Source organism: Equus caballus, chromosome 10, assembly GCF_041296265.1.
Source record: "Equus caballus isolate H_3958 breed thoroughbred chromosome 10, TB-T2T, whole genome shotgun sequence".
In the NCBI taxonomy this organism is placed as follows: domain Eukaryota; kingdom Metazoa; phylum Chordata; class Mammalia; order Perissodactyla; family Equidae; genus Equus; species Equus caballus.
In genome coordinates this window covers 83294730-83315561 of record NC_091693.1, presented here as the reverse complement: position 1 = coordinate 83315561, position 20832 = coordinate 83294730, and the positions used below count along the sequence as shown (strand labels likewise).

The following is a 20832-nucleotide window of genomic DNA, read 5'->3' as shown; positions in this document are numbered from 1 at the left end:
CAGGACAACTTTGTTCTTTAAGTAGCCAAGAGTGCTAATGTCCTACCTATAATTTTTTTGATGATTAGAAAGGACTATGGGAATTTGGTGGGGGTGGAGGGGTGCTGGTGGTAGAACTGGTGGAGAGAAAAAATGGACTGTTGTCTCTTCATTATCAAATTAATCTCACAAATACTACAGTTTCTAAAATTAAAATACATTGATTCTTTTGGAGGATTTTAAAGATGTTCATATTCAGTTTGAATTTTTTAGTTAAAAACATCTTTTTTTCACTCTTTGCATCAGAGTAATGAGGTGTAGCTTCTCCAGGCCAAGGAGCACGTGCTACCATATTTACAATATGCATTCATGGATACAGTTATAATTTCTAGCTTATATTCCACAGATAGAGGTATCAAAACTATACACATGTTAGAAGAGAGGAAAATACAGAAGAGGGAAAATACCAGGATTTGGAGCAGCTTTGATCATGCCCCAAACTGGCAAGAATTCAATTAGGGCTCTAAACAGCACTCCCCTAAGCTGCCTAATGGAGAGAAAACCATTAACTGAGGCTTGTAAACGCAGAGTAGGACAGAGGGTGATTTTTTGATAGGACAGCAGTTAGAGGTGAGTTACAATACCCTTTCACAGGGATTAAACGGCCCCAGCAAGGCCTTTAATAAATCAACTCCTTGCAGGTGACACCTGCAACTGTAGCGTGCCACCTGCCGGGGCTTTGCAAGCTCCTGGTGCCTTACAAGCTGAGTGAACAGAGGCTTTAGAGGCAGGAGCTGAAGTCTGGAACTAGAGCTGTCTCTCTTCCTCTTCTCCCGACCAGAATGAAAGAGCATTTGCTCTGCATGGAAATCACATGAAAGGAAGAGAGAATTGCGGCTTCACACCCTCAGTTCAATGCAAGTACTTGGGAAGTTTTGACAGAGTTGTCTACATGAAACAATCGTAGAAAACATAACCTGGAACACATTTAGGTGCCAAGCGGACCATGTCTAAACACCAAGACACAGTCTGGTTCTCAAACTCTAGTGGATCTCAGAATCATCTGAAGAACTGTCTTAAATCACAGAGGGCTGGGCCTTACCCTCGGTGTTTCTGATTCGAGAGGTGAGCGAAAGACCTAGTTTCTCATTCTCTGACTGAGAATGTGCTTTTCTAACAAGCTCCCAGGGGAATACTGATACGTCTGGTCTGTGCACTATACTTTGAGTAGCAATCAGGTCGGCAGCATTGGCATCACCTAGTAACTTATTAGAAATGCATAATCCTGGGCCCACGCCAGATCTAGTTAATTAGAATCTGCATTTTAGAAAGATTCCCGCGTGATCTATGCACGTTAACATTTGAAAAGCACTGCTGTAAGTCAGTGGTTCTTATTTTGGCTGCACATTGGAATCAGGCGGGGATTTATAAAATACAGATATCCAGGTACTCCCCCTCCCCGCCACCAGAGAATCCGATTTGATGGGTCTGTTGATAGGCCTAGGCATCAGCATTTTTTAAAAGATTCCAGATGATCCTGTTATGCAGCCAGGGTTCATAGCTATTGGAGCAGATGATAAACTTTAGGGATGCTCAATCCTAAAGAGAGCAAGGATTTAGAAGACAACATTTTGCTTACTGTCTCCTCCGACTAGAACAATTCTCCCTCCACCTTTCCCTTTGTGGCTCCTGGATGTTCAGGTCAAGTTCTCAAGTGCTACTTCCCTGGAGGGGTAGGCCGTGATGACTCTGAAATTACTGTCCCCGCCAGTCACTACTGCATTCCTTTTGTCTTGTTATCTCAACACTCAAGCGTGTACGGGCTATCTTACTATTTTATTTACTTATATATTGTTTCTCTCTCCCCAGAGAAGGGACCAATTAATCACCTTCGGTCACAGTGCCTAGGAAAGTGTCTTGCACATAGTAAATAATCAATAAATATTTGTTTACTACTATCTTTGTGAAAGAAGAGCAAAAAATAATTTGGAGATCATGGAATTAGAAAGAGAGGACTGAGAAAAGGAGGGACAGTGAGAGGAAGAGAGGGAGAGAGGGCAAGGGGTGGAGAGAGAGAGAGAGAGAGAGGGAGATTGGCCAAATAGGAAATGTCTGAATGCGAGAACCTGATATATGATAGAAAATAGAGAACCACACAGATGTGTGAGGGACAGGAGAATAGCATAAAAGCAATGGTTAGAGGGAGAAAATTGTCTTGTGATTAGTGAGGCAGAGACTGACTAATGTTAAGGAGATAACTATTATGATATCTGCATGAGGTAATTCAGTTTTGACCCAGGAAAGAGTTATTGGAATGCAGGGATTGGGGGGAAGAAAAGAGAGACAAAACATTATTAGGAAAGAAACAACTGGGGGCTGGCCCCGTGGCCAAGTGACTAAAGTTCTGCACACTCCGCTTTGGAGGCCTGGGGTTCATGGCTTCAGATCCCGGGTGCAGACCTACTCCACTTGTCAGTGAGGCATCTCACATACAAAGTAGAGGCAGATTGGCACAGATGTCAGCTCAGGGCTAACCTTCCTCAAACAGAAAAAGAGGAGGGTCGGCAATGGCAACGGATGTTAGCTCAGGGCGAATTTTCCTCACAAAAACAAAAAAAGAAAGAAAAGAAAGAAAAAGAAGGAAACAACTGGGATGAGCTACTGACCAGATAAGGGCAATGCTCATTTCTGGGGTGGATTGAAAATGGTTACCACTTCTTTGCTGCTCCCCCCATTAAGAGGTAGAGTCTCTTTCGCTGCCCTGGAATCTGGGTTGACACAGAGCGTGCCAGAGGGACACTGTGTGACTCTCGAGCCTCAGCTGCAAGGGGATTTGCAGTGTCTGCTTCCACATTCTTGGAACCCTGCTGCCTTGTGAACAATCCCAGGCTAACCTCTGTGAGCAAGAGAGTCAAGGTGAGTGAGAGAAAGGCAAGCCCAACAATTCCAGCTGAGCCCTATCACAGTGAATGAGGCCACCTGGGACCCCTCAGGCATGACAACAAAAGAACTATCCAATGGAACCCACTCCAAATCGCCAACCTACAGAACCTTGAGGATATATACAGTTGTTGTTTTCAGCTATTGAATTTTGGAGTGGCAGCAACAGATAGCTGAGACACTTTCCTAAGTTTCGTATGTGAGATTTAGAGCGTAAATTCAGATCAGAGACTTACAAGTTGCAATTCAAAGGTTAAAAACAAGTATTACTAAGAATGCCTAATTTTATTAAAAGTTATGAAGAATATGAAGGTTCCTGTCCCACTGAGTCCATGTTCATTATTGTTTCAAAAGTTCCATTCGACTTCCAGTGAAGATGTATTTTGAGATGTTCTCAAGATGTAAGCAAGCAATATGCTCTTTTTTACTTTCAAGATCTCAGAAGATACTTGATAGCATGACATCTCACCATGCGTTTTAGAGCAGCGTGTTCTCAGGAATCTTTTCTAGCCCTTTCTCTAATTTATTTATAATTTATAACCTACTCATGTCCAAGCAGGGAATTGAGTCAGTTCATTGATAACAGTATGGCTAGTGGCTCCTTACTGATGCTTGCAGAAATTTTCAGGGAAAAGTTTTCTCAGTCTTTACTTCATACAAGAATAAATCAGGGACTGGAATGCAGAACTGGATCTGATTTACTGTAATATACTACAGAGTAAATTGGTGAGCTAGAATGCCAAGAGGCATGATGAATACTGATTTTTCTCTCATTTATTCTACCCCCTGCCCATCTGTTTTGGTTCCTCATCTTCAGCCGTTGAAATGAAAATGTATTTAATTGCTCTTTTAAGGACTCATACATTCCATTTTATGTCTCTATGTCCAAAGGTCTATTATTATCCCATGTCTATGGTCTCTGTATTTGCTTTGCGGGGAACAAAGTACAAGCACATTTCCATAAGTGGAAGGTAAGTTTTATGGTATGCTCCAAGTAATATACTAACACCTGTCCAAATGAGTCAGAAAGACTTATGAATAGCACAGCCATGGGGATTTTTTCAAAGCTTCTCTATGAGTCTAGTTCATACAGTTATAAGATAAACACGTGGGGGAAGTGCGCCCTCTACATAATGGTTTGCTATTTAATTCTGACACAAAATATTTTACTTACACCACAAGCTGCTTCCATTTGCCCTAAAAAATCTGAAATGTCTGGCACCAAACACTGGAAATGGGCTGCAAATTAAAACCACATTTAATTCACTATGAAAGGGAAGATTTGAAGAGTATATAGAGACATGGAATATTCACGCTATGTAAACCATTGTTCTTTGATAAGGGTGCAGTAACTACTCAGTGTAAATTAACCCCCAGCTTATAATCAGGCCCCAAAAAGGACCCCTCCAGACCATTCAATTCCGCTATAGAGATAAGGTTATAAAGTGAGATCCTGCCTAAAATGCATGGGAGCAAAAGCAAATATTTCAAGACTATGATTATATTTTACATGACTAAATGTTTCTGAGGCTTTGCCTATAAAAGTGTCAGGATAAATTGGTGTCTAATATTAACAAATGCCGTACTAAATTCTGATCGTTATAGCTGGGCACATGGAAGGGGCAGATCACGCAGCTGAGATTACAGATCTTTCTGTTAGCAATTAGCACAAAATACTGCATTTCCACCAGAGTCCCCCATGCATAATAACTCCTGGCATACTGTCACAAAAAATTCACAGGCTGCAGCCAGACCAAGGAAGCTGAAGCTGAAAGGAGTGCATTGAGTATTTTTGAAAAGGCCAAACCTATTAACCAATTTTAGGTAAAGATGCATAAATTGTCTGCTCTACTCAAATGGGGATAAAATGAGTAAATATACATTTTCAACAAAAGAAAAAATTTTTGTCTGAATATCCATGCTTTAACTTAACTCTTCTACATTAAGGCTACTGAGAGTTCAAGGGTATGGATTTTATTTCTCTCTTTTCCCTTTCCCCTTCAAGAAGAAACTTTTGGATTAACATATATTTAGGGCTTATTATTATATATAAGTAAATATCTTCTAAAATAAAAATTTGGTTTTAAACTGGTTAAGAAGGCTTTTTTTGCCTATTATTTCTTTGAATTAACGGACAGGTATTCTGTAGGTTTTAGATGAAGCTAGTGAATTTGTTCATGTACCAAGTTGTGGTGTATATATATATGTATGCGTATATGTAAATTTACATATAAAATTTGCATTATATATACTATAAATTTTTGTCTTTAATTTAAATTTAAAATTTATATATAAATTTTATTTACTATATATATTATACAGAACTCTGTACATATATGAAAAACAAGTTCAATATGGTTCAAATATGGTGTAGCTTTTCAAAAAACAAATGGAAACTTTGGAAGTACTGTAAATAATAAAGGGATAGTAGCTTTTATCTACACAATATTCACCACATAGCAAGCAATATGTTATATCTTGCCATCATCATCTCATCTAATGTTCACAGTAATTCTATGAAGTAAGTACTATTAAAATCTTCATTTTAAAAATGAGAAAAATAGTCACAATCAGAATATTTATGAATCTATAAATATTGTCATGTGAAGAACTTAAAGAGATAAAAAAAATGTAAGGTGGTCATAAAAGAGGTTTTCAGTGACTTGATAAAAAGCTAGAATTCAGCCTAACCTAGATATTTCATCAGGAACTGATGAGCTGCACAAAACCACACTTTATGATGATAACCATGATGATAACGCCCAGGATTTATGAAGCATCTATTATGCTTACATACCTCACATATACGTATGTAGTAGCTTATTTCCATTTTACAGATAATGAAATGAGGTTTAGAAAAGTTAACTAATCTAATGTCACAAAACTTGTATGTGGCCGGCCAGGATTCCAACCGTCTGGAGCCACTTCACAACAGCATGCTTCGTGGCATCAGAAGATCGTCTGTTTCAGGAACGCCACCAAAAAGGAGAGGATAAAATTATCTTTCTTCTTCTGACTTTAAAATCACATGATTTTATTGTTCTTCGAGGACAATAAACTTCCTGGATCTAGCAGAGTGAAAATTGTAATCAGATGGAACTTTCTCTTAATATGAAGCCCGACTGAAAGTAAAGGAAATAGTGATCAGTCTCTCTAGATGACAGTTCAATGGCACAACTCCTTCATCCACTAACAGAACAGCTTTCTCAATGCGACATACAAACCGCTGAGACTGACTGCCAATAACCAGGAACACTACCTGGAATCAGAGTGATGGTTGGCTGTTCTATCATGTTGTTAGCCTGGACCTATGCTGAGAAGGTTGACAACAAGAAACTCGAAGCGTCTTTTACTAACAAAACAGATGCAGAGAAGGTGCAAACAGGATGAACACAAGTTGCTTTTATAGATTCCCTGACGCCTGCATTTGAACAACATGCCACGGCTTAGAGATGTAGAAAACTACCGTAGACATACTGGCCTTTGAATAGGAACTAGTGCTTGGGGATTAAGTGGAGGCAGAGAGAGGACAACATTCAGTGGGCCAGGATGGAGGGGAATCACCTAGCGGAAAAGCAAAGCCAAAGCTCACTAAATAGCATCTGGAGATCAACTGATTTTTTTTTTAATCATCTTCTATTATAGAAAGTCCTATTTTCTTTACAGTGATCAACCGCATTCCACTACTTTGTTCCTGCCCTCATATACAGGGAGCAGTAAGTGCCACTAGCAATCATCTTTGATGATAAGAGGACAGCAGTGTTCTAGTGTTAATATTTGAGGGCCTCTGCATTCTTGTGGTAAGATCCTCGGCAGTAATTGGCTATTTAAAACAATAACCTTGACTTTGTCTGTCTAGATCGGTACCAATGTAGGATAAAACTTCAGACTTCAGGTTTCACCAAGTGGCTGGAAGGTGTGTATTTTGGAGTTAAGGTACGTTACCACATTTAGCTAGGCTTAGCTTAGGTTGCAGGTAGAAAACACACTTCATGATGGCTTTTGCAACACTGCAAGCAAAACATCATCTTAAATGTTATATTTTAGATAAATTGTGACTATAAATAATGAAGCTGATATATTCCTAATATCTCACATGCAACAAATAAAAATAGGAAGCATCAATTTGATATTTATAACATGCTATTTCAGGCACTCTGTGGAACAGCATCTTACCAACAGCTACTAGTTTTAATTTCTGTTCTCTAGGAGAGTAATATATTTTACTATGATACTCGTAATCTAGTTTAAACATCACTTGGGTTGTTGTGTGTTAACTACTAGTCTATAGGAAATAGGACATGAACAAATCCAAGTTTTGTGTTTCACAATATGAAACTTTATTATGAAAGAAATAATGGCTTTCCTGCTCAGTCTCAAATTTCAGAAGGGCAGGTGGTTGTCCTCATTTTATAAAATGACATGTAAATTACGGATGAAGGTTTAAAGAAGAGGTTGGATTTGTATTAAATAACTTACTAAGGACAAGTCCTGACTTGGGAAGTCTATTAAACAGCCACTCAGAACTCACCGAAATGCATAAGGCAAGAACACATGGTAGGGCTGTGCCAAATTATTCCCATTAGGAAAACATAAAAAGGCAGCCAACGGAATCTGGGCACCCAACTAGTGCGCCATTCACCTGCATAGAGGACAGGACTCCACCTGAAAATCTCTGATGAAAACTGGTGCAGCCACTATGCAAAACAGTATGGAGATTTCTCAAAAAGTTAAAAACAGAAATACTATATGATCCAGCTATTATGCTTCTGTGTATTTATCCAAAGAACATGAAAAGACTAATTTGAAAAGATATATATACTGTTATGTTCATCACAGCATTATTCACAATAGCCATGACTAGAAGCAACCTAAGTACTCATCAATGGATGAATGGATAAAGAAGATGTAGTATGTATATCTGTGTGTGTGTGTATACAATGTAATATTACTCAGCCATACAAAAGATGAAATCATGCCATTTGCGACAACATGGGTGGACCTTGAGGGTATTACACTAAGTAAAATAAGTTAGACAGAGAAAGACAAATACTATATGATTTTACTCATATGTGGAAGGTAAACCAACCAACAAACACATCGATATGGAGAGAGACTGGTGGTTACCAGAGAAGGGGTAGGGGGGAAGCCGAAGGGGTAAGGGGGTACATATGTACAGTGATGGATGGAAACTAGACTTTTGGTGGTGAACACGATGCAGTCTATACAGAAGCTGGAATATAATGATGTACACCTGAAATTTACACAATGTTATAAACCGATGTGACCTTAATTAAAAGAATCTCTGATGAATAACAACTTATCATAACTACTATAACGTTTGAAATCTTAGAGGAGAGAGTCTCAATGGTTAGCAGAAAAAAAATATGTATTTATTGACATTATATATATTTAAAACTTTTTATTTTGTATCTTTAGCCCATTTTATCTTTATTCTTCATTGAGGTAACATGGGCTCTAAGCTGAGAAGAAGCTTTTCTCAGAAGATATTTCTCTTAGTATACATATATTCTCTTGCTGGAACCAGGCCTTGTAAAGTTCCGCTAGAGTCACATGTCCTAGCACAGGCCCTGCAGATCAAATGGGCCAGGTGACGCCATTCTTTGGTCTCTTGCTCTAATTTAGCTTAAGGATCTAGAAAGAGTCTAAAAGAGAAGTGAGGATAAGTTGAGTTATGTCCTCACTTGTGTCTTGTTTTATCTCATTTCAAAACTAGAAGTAGGAACCGTGTCCTGGGAAAGGCCAGCATGATAGAACCATAACATAATTTTCCACAGCAGAAGAAATTGTAAAAGATGAAAAAAGAAGAAAAATCTGAAGACACTCCATGTAACAATTCTTACAGTTAACCTAACAAATGGTAAAGAGAAAACATTCCTAGAAGTAAGTAGAAATCACTAATATTTAAGAGCAGCATGAAGAAAATCTATACAGCATTTATAAAATGAAAATATTTATTACAAATATCTTATAAATATAAAAGAAATATACTTATTTATAAAGTAATTATAAACACTTTAGAAAAAGTGTCTAAATAGCAAAAAAAAATCCCCATAATTTAACACTTTTTTTGGTATAAGAAAAACCACTATAATTTAATCCACCAGAAGAATATTAACATTTCCTGGACATAGCAACTGCACTGAATTATCAGGTATAGTGACTGAAAATACGTTTCCCTATGGGACAAGAATAATGCAAATCAACATTTAAGGCTGGTGTAACTTTGTATCTGGAGGATTGGTACTTTTCATATCACTGGGATATTTAAAACTCACTTATGTAACAGGGAAAAAAATGAATTGAGTTTTCTTGTTATAAATTTATTTAAATGTATATAAAGTATTGATCATCAACAGAATAAGAACTTACAGCCATTGTTGTTGATGGGCAGAATGACATTTCCCTTTAAAAGAAATGGTCAGAAAATAATCCCATTATTTTATCTCTCACAAATTTTAATGTGTTATAATATTTTGGGCTTCATATCAAATGTGATCTTTTTACTTCAAGTTTATTTCTGGATAGTTAATAAAATTGATAATTTGAACTCAAGACTGTTTAGATTAGTGTTTACATTAGGACTATATATTATCTACTTCAATATATCCATGTTAATAATTTAACTTGAAAACAATATTAAAACTAGTTGGATTACATTGGAAGTCGACTTCATTATCATTGAAATACACCATTATAATTGAGCAGAGTGAATATATGTATACCAAGAACTAAATGTGATAATGTAAATGCATATTACATATTACTTTACTCTCCCCATCAAGCTTGACATTTATTTTTATTTTAAATGTGATACATTTTCATTAAAGATGGTTGCAATACATAGAAAAAAAAATTTAAAAACCTATATTCCCAAACTCACCCAGTCTTTACGTTTTGCCATATTTTAAAAGTCAGATTAGCTTTCGAGGTAATTTATGAAACTACAGCACAAGTAAAAATTCTAATTAAAATGTTATTAAGATTTAGACACACATAAGATGTTAAAACCAGAAATACCGGCATGCATAAACACATTAAAATAGGTAAGCATTGAAATAAAAGGTACCAGAATATTTTACATTTCTATTTGTTAGAAAGAATTAAGACCACTAATGTAAATTCTGTCAAGGAGAAGAATACTATAATATAACAGTGCCTCCCTAAATTTATAAATAACCTCTTTTAGATTAGAATTTATATAAGGCCCAAGAACCGTATTTAACTACTGATATTTGATGTACTTTCAATATGGCATTACTGAATCCAAAAGCAGGTAAACAAGGAGAGAGAGCGAGAGAGCAAATCACCCTCCATTTATAGTACACGTGAGTCAAAATACTGGAGTTCACCCTCACCGCTTCCAGGTTCTGCGTCCAAGAGAAAGTTAGGAAGCAGTATGCTCATGAATTCCCGTAAAAGCCAGGAAGAGAAAAGTCAGTTGTAATTCAAGGCTTAAAGTGTCTGTCCAGCTGATTACAAATTCAGGAGGATTCTTAAAAATTTAATAAACCCAGATCTTTAATCTGTCACAAAGGCAACGCCAATTTTAGTAAAACTGCAAACTCTGAGATGGACAAAATAGACCAGAATACGTCTGCAGGAGCTTTGCTGTAGGTCTTCCGTGAACTGACTGAAGCATGCTGAGGATTTTCTCAGCTGTTTTTGGCTCAGCAGGATGGAGACAAAAACAGCAGGCGAACAGCAGAAGGTGGATAGATAGCGTCAGAAAGAATGAAGAGTAGCACTAGCTTTTGCAAACAAAGGGGGGAAAAAGACAGTCTTTCTCATTAGAAATGCAACAGAAACAGAGCCAAGGTCCCAGAACCGATAGCTAAGTTAGTATACGTACAAACACACTCCGCGCCCTCGCGCGCATGCCAGTGCTTGCAGCCGTCACACTTCCGCCCCGTGGCTCCGGGCCGGCACGTGCAGAGCCCCGTGACCGGGTCGCAGGGGACAGGCAGCGAGCCATGGGGGTCACACTCACATTCTTGGCAGGAGCCTCCAGGGCTGCTTGGGCTGCCAGTATAACCAGGGGCACACCTAGATTTAAACGGTGACAAAGCAAAGGAGATTAATAATGTATCTCTGAATTGATGCTGTTGTGTGTTTTGTTAAAACAAAACTGATACGAAGAGTCGATAAATCAGGGGTCAGCAAACTTTTCCTGTAAAGAGCCAGACAGTAAATATTTGAAGCTTTGCAGGTCAAGAGGCAAAATCAAAATCACGCAGTGAGAGAGAAATAAATTTCCAAACATCTTTTTGGTTGATGGAATTCCAAACAATAATAATAATAATTGAGTACAAATTATTTTGTAATACTTATCTACTAATGTAAAACCAATCTATTAATGAGAAGAATGTAATTCTTGTTGAGGTATTAAATTTACTTAACTTGGGTTCGAATTTACTGCTTCCTATCATCAAATTAATTGTAAATGTTTGCCTGTAACAACCATTCTTAGCTTGGTGCCATACAGAATCAGGCCACGGGCCAATTTTGTGAGCCATAGTTTGCCCACCACTGCTCTACATCATAAACTTTTTTTTTTGAAGTCTTCCTTTTCAAGTGGAAATGAATAAAATTATATATTGACTGTTAGGCTTTCCCAGATGCATGCATTTTAGAGATCAAATTGACCAAAGAAATCAATCCACTAATTTTACTAATGAGCAAAAAGAATCAAGTTAAGTGGCAATAAACTCCTAGATTTTCTATTTAACTCTATTGGTATTTCCTTTCTACCACATCTTCCTCAAGATGGATTTTTCATTGTGTGTCCACGGAAGTGGGTTAATGTTATGCAAATAGAATATATTTGAGTAATTAGGAAATCCAACTGGATGAATCCAAAAGGCAATCAATTCATTGATTCTTCCACCCATGCATGCATCCATCACTTAAGTATCTATCACTATGGGTTATGTTACGGGAAGTCTGGTAACTTTACAAGATGCTAGGAAGACTATATGCTCTGGTTTACAGAGGATGGTCCCAGATTACCTGTTGTCCCGGTTTAATTATTAAAAACACTTCCTGTCTCTCCTTAGAGATCCTGGATTAGACAATAAATTATATATATAATCAGCCTAAATACAAGCAACCATCAGAACTTTTGTTCAAGAGGTAATTACGTGAGGATGTTGAAAGACAGTAGGAGGTTGAAGCCAAAAATTATAAACACTGGCCAGATAATCTCAGACCATCTTTCATGGCCTGGATTGTGGAAATTTGCATGGCTGATTGTGAAAGTTAATTCATCCTGCGCCGGTTAGAAAAGGCAAAGCAAGAAGAAAATTATCTGTAACATTAGGCTTTTATACATTTATAGTTTTAATTATTTTATTTCCAATGAAATGTTACAAATGCTCAATAAGAATATCATTTAAATAAGTCCACTTGAATTGTTTCTTAATATTTGCAGTGAAAGAATTCTATTGTAAACTGGTTCAGATTGATTAAATGCTCAAAGATTTTATTACAAGAGTAACGAAGCTAAAGTATGGGGAGCCATTTCTCTATTACAGGGACACTCAAGACATTTAAGCAGTTTAGACCTGAGCTCAGTTTGGGCAGGTCATAAGGTGATTAAATGATTTAAGAAGCTCTCAGAAGTGGAACAAATTTATTAGGAAAGTTACAACAAAAATTTCACCGAGCCTTTTGGTTTAATTTAGCTGGATAACAGCTGTTTTTCAGGGAAATATAACCTGATCACTTATATGTTAGAGATGACGAATTTAAAGCTGTATCAACATTTGAGAACTGCAAAAACAACACAAGCCATTCACATTTCGTAGTGTAGGACTCTGCTCGTCTATATGCTTCATAAACTGTCAACTCTTACTGATTAAACGTTAATGGATATTAAAAAAAAGAAATCTTCTGTAGTCACTCTGCCTTAAGACAATAATTATTCACTTCAGTGTACCCTTCCGGTCTTTTCTGTATACATGCTTCTGTAGATAGTGGTAACTCCAATTTATAAATGCAGCTATACTATGAAATGTTTTTTCATAAATTACTGAAGATAATCCCCTTGGTGTCCAGGGATGATTTGAGTCTTCATTCTACTGGTCTTTACAAAGGCATGAAGTGAATATTAGGCTAAGCATGAATACCATGCACACGGGTGGACATTAAAAATACATATATTTAAATGATGTATATATCTCCAAAACAAATGGAAATATTTTTGGATTTTGTATTGTTTTGAGTTATTTAATTGCTGCTGATTTCTGTTGGCATGGAAAATTGTAAATGCACTGTTATATACATGCAAGTATTAGATATTTTGTTGTATTATATGCAAGTATTAGATTATTTCTTCCAAATAATACAGAATTATTTGGAAATATATTTCACAAACTTATAGAAACTGCATTGGGATTTATAAAACTTAAGTGTAATTATTTAGTGACTTACTTATTTCTGCTATTAAATGACCATTGCTGATTAGACCAAAAGAAGATTTTTTTTAAATGGGTGATGATAAAATTAATTTTTATGGGTTTATTTTTGCAAAGAGATTCATAATTTAAGGAAATGATCTTGGAAGAATACAGCAAAGGAGTGGGTGAAGCAGGACATGGAAAGAAAGAATCCAAGCAATGGTGTGATTCCAGGTGATGGCCCAGCCTGATTCCATGGAAAGCTCTACAGCATGAATAACATCTCAAAGTTTGTTCAGCTTTGGGGCAAAGGAGCTGGACTTTTGTACTCCCACACTATTTGGTTATTGGCTCTGGAGCCCTGGAGGAAGGTGGGGTAAATTCTCAGGCCTTTTTGCCCCTCTTTTGGGAGAAGAGGCTTCTGTGTGGATGCTTGGGCAGGGCACCAACAGTATCCTCCACACCCTTGACCTTCACAATGTTAGCATACAGTAGGTAGAACATCAGCTATTCTGATGTTATAGATGAGAAAAATGGCACCAAGCTAAGTTGGCGGACCTAGGCTGTGTTCAAGGGTCTTTAAAAAACTTTATGCTGTTATCAATTATGCTAAATTTATCATACGTTTTTAATGCCGATAGTTAATATTAGTTACTCTCTTTTATTTTAGAGATAATACCCAAAACATATTAAAAGTGATGATGATAAACTTGAATATCCAGGATACTGATCTTATAGAAAATATGAATCTAGAAAATATTACGATATCCTACTAGACAGTCAGTCTGGAATTGTGTTTCTTAATTTATCATTTGTATTACAGTTAGTATTCATTTCAATAGTTACATACATGCATTATCGGATTTTGTAAAAAATACAGGGAGAGGAATCACTTAAATAATATTGTGTGCCTGTTGAAATGGAGAACCGAATAACCGACACTTTATTGTTTGGGTTGCTCTAATTATGAATGCTTGGTACCATTTACATCCTGCATCATGTATGCACTTGCTGGTGTAGTGCCACGGTGCTCTGAACAGTGATGTTCACACAGTTGGTTCCAGCCAATATTTTTCAGTGAACTAAAATAAGAATTACATGTGGTCAGCTTTTTATTATTGTTAACTACTGATAAACTTTTGGAAATTGATGTGATTTATTTGTTCTTGTAAAAATCTCTCTCTATATATGTATAAAATATAAATTATATAATTGTGAAATAATTTGGAATCTTGGAGAAAGTCTAAGTATAAGATGGAAGCAAACAGCTTTCTTTGGAGAAAGTCTAAAGATATACAAATATTTTCAAAAGCATATAAACTACTAGAAAATATGAAAATAATGAATACTTTTCTATTGTGATCCTTTATCACAAGATCTCTAGGTGTCACGACTGTTCATACCGTTCACAGTACTGGCCTTCATACCCCCGTGGGCAGGCTGAGCAGCGGTAATCGTTGAGGCCTTCCATGACACAAGAAGGGCTGAAACTGCATCAGAAAAGAAAAGATTGGGAAAAGCCTTTTAACTACTTATTTTATAAATTTAAGTAATCCTACCCATTATCTAGATGATTGGAACTTATTTTTAGTTGGTTTTAAAGGCCATATTCATAATTATTTATGAGGTCCTACTCAAGGGGAAGATATCACAACTAAATACCACCAATCGTTGTCAACATAAATATGGTTGGTTTTTGATGAATTAACAAAGCATCACACTGACCATGTTAAAACTTTGAAATTTTAACAATGATATGACAACCATGAAAATATTAAACATCCAGCAGAAGTGCCCTATTTTTCATGAATCAGAAGAAAAAGGTGACCAGAATTCAGGCACGTTTGCCTGATCATAGAATAAGTACTACTGAATATCTTTCAGGTAAAAAAAAAAGAGGCATAAAAGTTATATAATTTTTTTTTCTGAGAACTCAGCCCAAATTGCCACTGGCACTTCAACACGTGAAGTGTGAATAAATGTTTCACTTAAAATAAAAGAGTGCCTTTTCTAATTCACAGATGGATTTCAAACTACATTTTACTCTAAGGAGAAAGTAATGTGATTTAGTATGAGGCAAGAAGAAGGGAAAGCTTTCTACATGAAAATGAATGTGCTTTTCTGACAATTTTCTGATCTTTTCTAATAAGTAGTTCTTGTGGAACTTGCCCTGCGTTCACCACAACACTGGTAGACCACAGCAGGTCAGGCTTGCTCCAAGATTTCTGATCACCTAACCCTGCAAAACAAAGACTTGACAACTTGAAAACTCAACTATATTAACACGGAATTTGGGATGGTTACAAATGTCTCTCAAATGTAAGTAGCGCTGCATTCCCACTGGATGAAACTGCATGGGGCACTGGAAACTCAGGAATACAAAACACATATATTTGTTGCAAAATGGTAATGCTGCAAACATCATTTTTCTTTTTGTTGGGCTGCTAAACCAGATGATACTGAAAAAGCAATAAAGTGTAGAGACCAGGGCCACAACTCCTATTGGTCAGGTGCCATGAGGACTCTGTTTAACTGTCTTCTAATGCATTCAATCAATAGTACACAAACGAGAAAGAAACTCTAACCTTTGCAAAAGATGCGAACACGTTGATTGACTACTCACAAGCTCATTATCCAACCCGTTTATTTTTTGCCTTCACAAAAATAGACCCACAAACACATAATTGACACATTCTGGCAAGCCTTTAGATCTTTAATTTAAAGCTTGCTGCTGAGTGCATCTGTAGGCACACGTATACACACACACAAACTCACATACATATACAGACACTTGGAAACAGATTTTTAGACATTTCAAGTGAAACTCTAGAAAGCCAACATCATTAAACTATATTTCTTTACAGTAACATATCTGTTTCAATTACTACACAGGGATGTTATAATTCTCCCTGAATAGCTGATATAAACTTTTTTGAAGTACGCTATTATGGTGGATTAAAACTTTTCTTTATACCACTTACAAAGATTTATGAAGGAGGAAGTAAGAATCACAACCTACTCGAGATTAGTTTATTCTTTCTGCTCACAACTCCCTCATCTGCTCTCAATTGTCATATTGTCTGCAAGGCCACTCAGAAACCCTTGTGCTTTCTCTCAGTGGCCATCTTTTACATTTCCTTATGTTTACTGATTACAAACTTGCCTCAACAGGATTTCTAAGATTTAAAGTCTGCTCTTCTGTGTCAATCCCTATGGATACTACAGTGATCAATTTGCTTCCTGGATGCCGCCTCCTTCTGGTTTTTATCCCCGTTCACTGGCTATTCCTTTGCAGTATCCTTTGCTGGATCTACGTCATGTCATGTTCTTGACCTCTTAATATGCTTCACAGTTCAGTCCTCAGATTTCTCCTATCCTGTCCTCTTTTGTCCTCTCCCCTCTCTCCTAAATGATCTCATTTAGTCTTAAAGTCTTTAAATATTGCGTCTCCCCTAACAGCTCCACAACTGAGCTCCCCCCTCCAAAAAATAACCACTGACCTTTCTATAATTTTCCTCATCCCAGTCGATGGCCATTCTGTGCTTCCATTTGCTCTGCTATAAACCACAGAGTCAACTTTATCTCCTTTCTCCCACATTCCACATGTATTCTATCTGCAAAGGCTGCTGGTGTTACCATCACTAACATCATTGCGCTGTCCTGTTCCAAGCCACTCTTGCCATTGGAAGACTTTTAGCCCTCAGGACGTTTCGTTACCCACTGTGGCTGCCCTGACTCCAGCTTCTCTCCCCCTCCCCCTCCTTCCCTCTGCTCCCACCACCCTGGATCCTTGTTGTCTGCCAAGCATGGGCCCAGCATGGGTCTGTCTCCTGGCCTGTGTACTTGCTTTGTCCTCTGGCTAGACTGTTCATCCTCAGCTAGTCGCATGGCCCTCTCCATGACTTCATTCAACTCTGCAGAAGCCTCATCTATTTGTGACGATCTGCATCGAGTACCCTAGTCACTAAATGGCACCCCAGTCACTAAATCCTCTGAGGCTGCTTTATTTTTCCCGGTAGCCCTTTAATTATCTATAATACATTCTATATTGATTTGTGTTTTTTTCAGTTTTATCGAAGTATAATTGGCAAATAAAATTGTAAAATATTTAGAGTGTACCTGTGATGATTTGACATACGTATATAAATTATGAAAGGATTCCCACTATCTAGTTAATTAACACATCTGTCATATCATGTATCTACCCTTTTTTTTTGGTGAGAATACAAGTTCTACTCTCTTAGCAAGTTTCAATAATACAATACTGTGTTACTAACTATAGTCACCATGTTCAACATTAGCTCCTCACACCTAATTCATCTTATAACTGAAAGTTTGGACCCATTTACCAGCTTCTCCCACTCCCCAGCCCCTGACAATCACCATTCTACAGTCTGTTCCTACGGATTTGTTTTTGTTTTTGTTTTTTAATATTCCACACATATGTGAAGCCTTGCAGTTTTTGTCTTTCTCTGTCTGGCACAAATTGCTGATCACATTTGGAGAAGAGCAAGAAACTCAACTTTGCATCATCGTAGAAGGGAGGAGAGTGCATTGAGCCTGGAAAGAGGGTAAGATTGCAGAAGTTTCTAATACTTTGCTAAAATATCTGACTTTTCCTTAGGTAGGCAGTGAAAACCTCCTGGGGGTATGCGAGCAATGCTGCACTGTCACAATGGTTAAAAGCCGGAAAGAGATCTCGAAGACTTGAACTAATGCATGAAAGAGAGTTTGCAATCACTCAGCACACTTGACCCTTACTTTTCATTGACTCACAGGTTGAAGTCATTGAAGACAGGCAGCTCAGCCTCCTACGTCTATATTTCAGAATCTATATTTATATCTCAGGGAAAAGAGCCTCTCTTCTTTGCCCTGGCTGGCTTCTTTGTTTGCATTTTCATCCTTCTCCTCTTACCATGGGTCTTTGCTTTGCTAATTAATACTCCAAGCTTTAGGTGGTGATATTAGTGGGTCATGACACCACTTTAGTGAGTTTTGACTAAAATTTCTTCTAATAATGCAAGAGAATAAAATTGAATAGTAAATACCATAATATAGATGCTATTATATCTATATATCTTATAATAAAATATTACCAATTATATCTTATAATACTATCTATTAATATAGATCTAGGTATATAATATAGATATGTAAATATCTATACACATCCAGTTTTTTGTGTACTACGTTATGATGAAAAAAGTATTTTTTACAGTGGTTGCAATCAATAAAATTTGAAAGCCACTGAACTAACCACTTTGATTTGGTATTTTGATTCTTACAGGGTCTTTTGCATAAAATATACACTTAAATTTTACAAATCATATAAAGCAGAGATGGAAACATACTTTTATTTTTAAGGAAGATTGGCCCTGAGCTAACATTCACTGCCAATCCTCCTCTTTTTGCTGAGGAAAATTGGACCTGAGCTAACATCTGTGCCCATCTTCCTATATTTTATATGTGGGATGCCTACCATAGCATGGCTTGATAAGCGGTGCTGGGTCCATGCCCGGGATCTGAACTGGTGACCCCCAGGGCCACCAAAGGAGAGCACGTGAACTTAACCACTACACCACCAGGCCAGCCCCTGAAAACACACTTTTTTATAGATCCTGTTTATGTATCAAAGGAGTACTCTTATTTTCCCTTCTTGAAATTTCTTTAAGCTGTAAACTCACACCCTTGTAACCCAATGTCTGACTCCACTGTTGATTGTCAAAATTCACCAATGACCCTCACAGTTAATTGCCACCATATGTTCTCAGTCTTCCTTGAGAGAGCAGCATCTGAAGCTCATTCACTGCTGCTCTTCTCTCTTGTGGTGTGAGCGGCAGTGTGGCCTCAGCAACCTTGCCTCCCTGACTGCTCCTGTCTTGGCTCCTCCTTCTCTTCTGGCTTCCCTAATGCAGGTAGTCCTGTCTTTCCTTCTTTCCATGTGCTGCCCTTGATAACATTACCCTGGGAAATCTTATCCAACTTTAATTCATTTATTAACATATCTCTTCCTTCATCTGCCCTTCCAATTTTCAGACTTCCATCTCCTGCAGCTATTTGCGTATTTCCATTCAGACACACCCTTCACATCACTTTGAACCTAGTTGAAACATAAATTGTCTTTCTTCTGCAGCAGCTCTCTCCTGGTTTCCCTATTTCAGTTAATGGCACCATCATTTTGGGGGTCAACATGGCTGAAAACCTCCAGCTTCTAACCTCTCATATCTAATTAGTTATTAGTTCCGTAGGGCTGCATTCAACAATTTTATCACATCCAACCCCTTGTCTCCATCCTTGTTACTGTTACCTACCTTCAGGTTCTAATTATCTTTTGCCTAAGCTAGTGCAATAGCTTTTTAATCAGTCTCTTCTCTTCTCTTATTTGTCTGTTTCAATTCATTATACTCTATTATGAAGTCTTCCTAAAGTGTGGCTCTGATCACATTAACCTTTTTTTTTTAATAAAAACTTGTAGTGTTTCCTCATTACATAGAAAATTAAACAGCAATTGCTTAGACTGGTATTCAAGGATTTCTACCACATGGCCTCCATTCTCCCATTCATTTTCATCTGCAGTTACGAAATTCTATTTGTGTTCCATGTTGCAAACTCTTTTACTTACGAGTTCTTCAACGTGCCTTGTGTTTTCTGTTTCTAAATTTTTCCTCATATAATTTTCTGCTATCTCTACCAGTAAAAACCCTTCAATCTACTGTTTAAAATCTATTTTAAATACTACTTCTTTTAATATGTTCTTGAAGCTTCCAAAATCAGATGTGGTATTTTGTGCCTTTGAATTCTCTTTACATTTTAGTTGACTTCACTTAAGACACTTGTTTTATTGCGAGCCTTTCCAAGAGATGTCATCCTTCTCTTTTGTATCTCTTGTACATTTTGTTATACTTCACCCCATAGGAAATTACCAACTAGTTATTGAATTTTTCTAAAATTTAAACATTCTCTTGTTTAAATCTGGTTGTCAGAGGGAGATTAGGGAAAAGAAAATGAAAATAATATTTTTCATACACCTACAAGTTGGTGCTTGGATGAACAATAAGATCATGTATTTTATCCTCATTAATATCCTACTTACCTAAAAATTTACATTCAGTACCCTATAAAAGACTTGTGATTCTGTTCAACAAGAAAAGGAGCTTGCATGAAAATGCTTTCAAAATGTATACAAAGCCAAAGATGGAGAAAAAAACCTGAGTGGACACAGGTGGAAATATCTCTCCATCTGAGTTGCTTTGCGGTTCTTATATGTATGAGATAAGGTGTGCAGGATCCTAATTCTGAACAAACTGCCCTACATTCTTTTCAAAAGCAAATTCTTAGAGAAAAACTGCCCTATCCTGTAGAGACTGAAGTCTATAAATCACGTAGCACAAACTATAGATTTCCTGAGCAAAAAGGTAAATGAAAACACCTAGGGGTTTTCATCAATATATAAACCCATGCAGAATGTTCAGACGGCACTAAATAAAATATTCCA

At 37.1% G+C, this 20832-nt stretch overlaps 1 protein-coding gene across 3 annotated transcripts in view; it reads right to left on the bottom strand.

The window, feature by feature from the left end:
• LAMA2 (laminin subunit alpha 2) overlaps positions 1–20832 on the bottom strand; it is a 541014-nt gene that overhangs the window by 131545 nt on the left and 388637 nt on the right. For 2 of the 3 annotated variants that reach the window (XM_014734836.3, XM_070223794.1), the window contains exons 31-32: positions 14741–14827; positions 10793–10986 (exon numbers count right to left, since the gene is read on the bottom strand). In XM_014734836.3, the coding sequence (XP_014590322.1) occupies positions 10793–10986; positions 14741–14827 (281 nt within the window). The remainder of the gene's footprint in view (positions 1–10792; positions 10987–14740; positions 14828–20832) is intronic. The other variant, XM_070223795.1, reaches the window with a different exon arrangement.